The following is a 6,729-nucleotide window of genomic DNA, read 5'->3' on the forward strand; positions in this document are numbered from 1 at the left end:
CTCCAGTAGCTATGAGGCAGGAAGCTAGCCAGCCGGAAGACCGGCGCTCAGCCCAAGGCTCCCTGTGCACCGGAAGCCCTCCTTCCGGGAAACGACGAGGCCGGGAGTGAGCCGCCAGTCCGAAGACCGGCGCTCCCTGCCCGAGGCTCCCCGTGTGGACCAGCTATGTATTTGGAAGGGCCAGCCAGCTGCAGGTGGTAGGACGGAGTGGGGCACAGTGGAGGCGGCAGCCAGTGGGGACAGGAATCCACTGAAAGATGACGAGGTCATGGCGGGAAGGGGGACAGCTGGAGCCTGAGGGGCTGTGCAGGGGCAGGAGGGCTGGGCTCTGCTCAGAGTCTGTGTTAGGCAGGGGGTGCGTGGGCGTCTGAGGCACTGAGCTGGGGAACAGGCTTGGCAGGGGATTGATGGGGAGCTCAGTGTTTCTGCATGTGTTGTGCCAGGGGTGCCAGGGGGCATTTGAGTGGAGCTTCTAGTAGGATCGTGAGCTGTGAAACTGTAACTTGGTGGGGTGGGGTGGGCTGTCAGTCCGGGCTGGGGATGGCTGAAGCGGTGGGAGGGAAGGCGCAGGCGTGGCTGGCTCACTGCGGGAGGAGGCGCTGGGCGGCAGAGAGAGTGCAGAGAAGGAGGGTTAGTGGGAGACCTCGGGAGAGGAGGCACTGGCGCTCTCACAAACACCTCCTGACGTCTGAGGAGAGGCCAGCTGGCGGAGAGGTGAGGAGGAAAAGGCAGCTGAGAAAGGAATGGACAGATGGCATCTGGTACAGTCCTCCTAGTTCTCCCTCTAAGTCTGATTATTCTGGAGACACCACAATGGGAGACAACTCCGAAGGAAGACCACGCAAGAGGGATCTTTTCCACCCAGTTCTCTCTGTTCCAGAAGAGAATCACCATGTGGCTTGACCTCAGCATGCGTCCTTAGCGACCAGCATCTGTGTTTTAACGCTTGGGGGACAGCCTGTCACCCTGTGGGACCCACACGGCCCTTGAGGTAACATCTGCTGTCTTGGGTCTGTGCAACAGCCAGTCATCATCACTGGCTGACAGCACCCAGATCTGGGTGGGACTGACCACTCATCCCTGCTCCAGAGGGCATTTGTCTCAACTCTGGCCAATGAGACTCAGGCCTGAGAATTTGGGGAGCTACTGAGAAAGAGAAGCACACTATGCAGAGGGGAACTCCACTGAGACTGGGAACATCCTGCCGGCACAGAGGACAGCAGATCAAGAGAAAAAGAGAGAAAAACAGTGCTGAAGGCAATGCTGGAGCTCCTGGATTCAGCCATGCCTGAAGCTACCTGGTCCCCAGACTGCAGTTATGCGGGCCAATAAGTTCCCCAGTTTTGCAGGTCGGAAAGGGCCGGGTGAGTTCTCCTGTGGAATGAGCAGTCCCTACTCTGTCAAACTCCTGAGGGAGCGGGACAGAAGGATGGCGTCGGTGGGGAGTCATGGGGTAGCCCTTCTCTCTGATATTTTGCAGCCTCTCACAACTGAATTGTTGCTTTAGGCCTTAGGATTTCTCCCCACCTTTTTGCAGCTGTCCTCTAACTGTTTCCACCTGTACGCCCACCTTTCTGTAAAATATTCCTTAAAAAAAGCAAACACTGATGTGGGAGACGTGGGGAGACTGGAGGCCCCCTCCCAGCGCAGAAGTGATACACACGCTTATTAGTTTTTGCAGCGAAACAAAAACTGCATTCTACCTGTGCGGGACAACCCAAACTGAGAAGCCAGGAGCTGGGGAGCAGGCGTCTGCGCTGCAGTCACCCGGCGGACAGCTGGCGCCGCCCCCGGAACGGAGCCCCGCCCCCTCGTTCACAGCCTGAATTCTTTGCACCAGATCAACTCCGGGCCCCCGGGGCACACTTGGCTGTGTTGGCAGCACACTTCCCTTCGTGCCATCCACACGAGCAGAGGGGGAAGCAGAGGTCCAGGTGCCACGGAGGCGATGCGATGCCGTGGGTGACCCAGGGCAACGAGGGGTGTGATGCAGGCTCCACACTCTCCGCCTCCCTCCCAGGTCGCCACCCGCCTTGGCTTTCTTCTTTCTGCTCCGAAGCGCCTCTCCCCAAGCCCGCAGACCCTCAGGGGCTGCCTTCTGCCCGGCTGCCAGCGGGTGGCCCTCGCGGGCTCGGGTCGCAGCATGCCGTGTGCTGGGCCTGGAGCTGCGAGGCCGCGAGGGCTTGCGGGTCACGGTCCCCCCTCCGCACGACAGGCACGGGAATGACCCAGCTGGGGCGGGTTCCTCCTGCCCTCCACCCGTCCTCCCTCCCTCTCGTCTGTCTGTATTCTTCCCACAGGGCCGTCTGTCCTCCGTCCTCCTCTTTTTCCTGTGTTTTTCTCCTCCTGCAAGGCCTTTCAACCTGTGGTTCCAGGGCTGGAAAAATACTGAAAAGCCGCCAGGTGCGGCCAGTAGATCTCTAATGCTTGTCATAGTTCCTGTTCCTCGGGCTGTTTACTTCATGGACTCTTAATGTGAGGCTGGAAAACCCCTCTCTGCTCCCTCCCTCTCTCATCTCTTCCTTTCTTTTATTGAAGAAATGTTTTGAGGCTCTGTCCCGGGCCAGGCCCTGCGCCTGGAACTAGGAACGGTGACCGGAAACAAGACCTGATCCCCGCTCCGATGGGCTGGTGGGGGAGACTGATTTTCACCAGATAACGCAGACAAGCATATTCTCACTGCCAGGGCCGACGCTGTGTGCTCCGTGATGGTCTGAACAGAGCGCTGACTCTGACTGTGCAAGCAGGAGGCTTCCTTGGGGAACTGACTTGACGTTTCCCCGGGAAGAGCAGGGGAAAAGAGCACAGCAAACAGTGTGCAGAGGCCCTGGGGTGAGGGGAAGCAAGGCTCTCCCACGGAACTGAAGAACAGCCGGGCTGGAGCAGAAATGGGGAAGACGAAGCCAGAGCAGTGGGTGTGGACTGCAGATGCTTCGGTCTCACCTGAGATGAGTTTGAGTCCTGGTTCTGAAAGCAAGGAATTTCCGTGGAAGAGTCTCACTTGGGGGTGCTGCTGGGCATAATCAGATTGGCTTTTGGATCCGGACAGCCGGGATCCGGGTGAAGTCAGTCAGGCTGGGGATGGGAGCCTTCTCTGGCCTTGGCTGTCCTGCGTGTGCTGGGAAAGTCGCGGTGTAGCGCTGGTCCCCTGGCCTGGAGTGGGGCTGTGCTGTGTCCCGGTGTTTGGACAGGAGATGGTCCCGCTGGGGCCTCCTGTGTGGGTCAGAGCAGCCCATAAGATAAGAGGGAAGGAAGAGCCATCTCTCGGTACTGAGAGCTCTGAACGTGGAGACGGCGGCCTTGGCTTTGCGATGAGGCCCTGAGCTGGTGTGCAGCTTCTCCATTATCGATATCACTGCTGATACGAGCCTGGGCTGCCGCTCACCTGGGGGTGTGCTCACGCTGCCGAGGTGAGAAGGCCACGAGCCACGGCCAGGGTCCCACCTGAGAGGCTCAGCCAGCCATTGAGGTCTCCCTGCCTTTGTGACGCCTGTGTCTCCTGGAGTTCTCTTAAAGGGCAAGTGTGCTGCAACCAGAGAATGACCTCAAGTTTGTGATTGTGTTTAGAGCTAAACCGGAAGGTAGCTGGATTTCCCATTTCCTTTTCTTTTACAAAGTGTATCAATTATCTACTGCTGTGTAACCAATGAGCCCTCAACTTAGTGCCTTGAAGCAACAGAGACGCACCGTGCCCAGCTGCTGTGGGTCAGGGATCCAAGCAGCAAACCTGTTTTGCTGGCTGGTTCTGGCCCAAAGGTCTTCATGAGATGGAAGGTGCAGTGAAGCTGAAAAGTCACTTCCAAGATGGAGTGCTCACATGGCCGCTGGGAGAAGACTTCCGGCCCTAGCCATGGGAGCATCTCTGAGCTGCCTGAAGGTCCTCACAGTGTGGCTTCTGGCTTCTCCCCAGTGGGTGAGACAGGAAGATGGACACCGCCATGTTTTTGATGAGGTAGCCCCAGAAGACACGCTGTGTCCTTTCTGCAGTGTTCTGCTGATTACACCGACGACCCCGTGCATGTGTGGAGGCCACCCAGGGCACGATTACCAGCCGGGTTCGGGGTCACAGAGGCCGCCTTGGAAGTGGCTGCTCAGGAGGCAAGTGGTGGTGGTGCTGAGTATAATTAAAGCCAGCAGTTTCCTCCTAGTCTAGTGAGAATTTTCTGTTCCCGAAGGAGGCTTCGGATGCTCAGGATAACATGGCATTCTTGAGGCACCAGAGAAGCACCACTTCCTACAACTTGAGCTTGAAGGGGCTCTTTACAGAGCTCGCTCGCCAAGAGCTCCTTACATAAACCAGCCAAATGACTAAACTAATTTGCTGGTCTGCAGCTTCCTGGCATGTCTGGAGATTTCCTAATAAATACTAGCGTGAGGCTGGCGACCTGCCAGCATGGTGGCCTTCTCTGAGCCACAGACAGGATGTGTAAAAGCCCCTCAAGGGCTGAGAGGGCTGGTCTGGAGGAGGAGGAGCTGCACTGGGTGCTTAGCCCTGAGATGGCCTTTAACCACCATCAGGATTCTAGTGAAACTCTTTCCTCTTTCGGAAAAGTGACGATAACCTGATGTTTGCAGAATCGCAGGGCTCTTACGGGGTTAGAGTGAACCGAGGTGGCATTTCCAAAGGGATAGCTGCAGGACGCTGGCGCCTGCATGGTTAATCCCCAGAGAGCTCCCTGCTGCAGCAGTGTGCAGAGCTATGACCTGAGGCTTGCCTTCCCCAGCCTCCCTGGGCTGTAGGCCGGGCCAGCTGCGCAGGGCTCAGCGCTCACAGGGCCCTGCACGTGGAGTGAAATGCTTTGCAGGTGCTGTCCTGGATGCTTAATCATTTTACCTTTGAAGTTGTGTTTTGTAAGGGAAGTCTGGCAGGACAGTGGCACATGAATCAGAGGACTTGGAGTCTCTACTTGCATGTAGCCCTCCAGCTACCTCCCTGAAATGGGCTCTCAGCTGCATGCTGTCCTCCTCTGGGTCCACTCAGCCACCCTGGGGCACCCAGTGCATGGTGCCCAGGGCAGGGACTGGCTCATGTTGTCATTGTCTGTCTGTGTGCTCATGGTGTGAGGACTGTGATCCAGCACCCCCCCACAGGGCCTCGGGAAAGGCAAGGTGGCAGTTACCTCAAGGCGGGGTTTGAGTCTCAGGGCACGATTGGTACACAACTCAGTGGGGGCCCCTCTTGCACCTGGGAGCCAGGTACTAAGGTATGGCAAGCCTCTGGGGATCATTTCTCTGCCAGGGGTCGGGATACCCATGGGAAGAGGAGACCGACTTCCCTATCACCGCCAGGGCTGCGCATTTCACTTTATTGAGTCCCACGAGATACATTGTTGATCCTGCGTGCAGACATGTCAGGTCTTATAATGTTAAAGACGGTGGAGTATAGCGGGTCCGAATGCAGACTTGGGAGCTGCATTTTATGGGTTTGGGTCATGGCTCCACCCCTTACTGTCACTGTGTCCTTGGTTAATTGCCCAGCCTTTCTGTGCATTTTCCCTCATTTCTAAAATAACCAACCATGCAGTTCTCGCCTCTGTGGGCCGTGGTGGGGCTTCAGTGAGCCAGTGCGTGTAGACTCAGACCCACTATGCCTGGTATCAGTTTACTCTTTCAATGCTCATTTTTTTCTTCGGCCTGCAACATTCCGGAGGCAGAGACGTCCTCTGTCCCATCCACTGCTGCAATCCTGCGGCCCAGCCCCGGGCCAGAAGAGACGATGTGCTCCATGAGCTTTTGTCAAATGAACAACTCTCCCAGAGAAGGCTTCCGCAGAACCCACCTTTTATTCCAGAGCACCTCAGAGTCAGTGTCCCCCATGTGGCACATCTAAGAAACGCCAGGCTGCCTCCATGATGCGCAGTGCCCCCCAGGGCAGACAGCGCCGGTGCACAGCCTTGGCACTCCGCTTCTCACCCCAGCTGGGCCTGGCTTCTAGACCCCCAGAAGGCTCAGCCAGGGCGCCGTAACTCACTGCTCGTCCTGCGCCCCCAGCCTTAATGGGGCCAATCTGTCTGCTTGACACCCTGTGCTGTGCTTCATTTTGTGCACGAAGCCCTCTCCGGTCGCTTGCCGTATTCTCAACTATTGTGGGCACATGACAGTGTGTGTTCTTCCGGTGACTTCCCTGCCAGGTGTCCGCTGTCCTCAAACTTGCTGTATTTTTTATAATTTCCAAATGACTGTCCTCATCTGCCCTTTTTCTTCTCCATCCCACTGCCCGACTTTCTTCCGGGGAGCCACTTCCCCTTTGCCATGAAGTCACACAGATCTCCAGGGCGCTTTAAGGCAGCCCGATTGACTCAGCTACGTGGGGCCCTACACTTCCAACTGGAGTTCCTCCCCAGCTGGCCCCGAGCCCACAGCTTGGATATAATAGCCTCTTTGGGAAGCAATCCAGGAAGCGGGGCTGTGAAGGAGGGGGAGACGGGGAAAGGAGAAAAGCCAGGAATGCTGCCTGACTTTGCTGATTTCCCACTGGGTCACCACAGATGCAGAATATAACTCTGCGTTGTCCCGCAGGAGGCAGAAGGGACTGGGACGTTTACCCACTGGCTGTCCTCCCTGTAGCTGCAGGGCTGACACTGGGCCAGTGGCCTTCCCCACCCTTCCACCTGGGCCTCTACAGCTGAATGACCTTTTCTGGCTTTGGGAGAACTTCTGTAAGGGTAGGAGGTGGGATTCTGGAACTGTTTGCAGAAATCTCCACTAGAATTTTGCTAAATCAGGTGG

The 6,729-nt window shown here is 56.9% G+C and overlaps 1 protein-coding gene across 1 annotated transcript; it reads right to left on the minus strand.

The window, feature by feature from the left end:
• Positions 1-1,557: 1,557 nt before the first annotated feature.
• On the minus strand, positions 1,558-3,463 carry LOC106148410. The gene is made up of 2 exons (XM_013513650.1): positions 3,386-3,463; positions 1,558-3,213 (listed from the first exon to the last, which is right to left on the minus strand). Exon 2 carries the CDS (start codon positions 2,432-2,434, stop codon positions 1,700-1,702), a length of 735 nt encoding a protein of 244 aa, XP_013369104.1. The 5' UTR covers positions 2,435-3,213; positions 3,386-3,463; the 3' UTR covers positions 1,558-1,699.
• Positions 3,464-6,729: the final 3,266 nt, after the last annotated feature.

Source organism: Chinchilla lanigera, unplaced genomic scaffold, assembly GCF_000276665.1.
Source record: "Chinchilla lanigera isolate Chin_1 unplaced genomic scaffold, ChiLan1.0 scaffold00020, whole genome shotgun sequence".
Taxonomy (NCBI): Eukaryota; Metazoa; Chordata; class Mammalia; order Rodentia; family Chinchillidae; genus Chinchilla; species Chinchilla lanigera.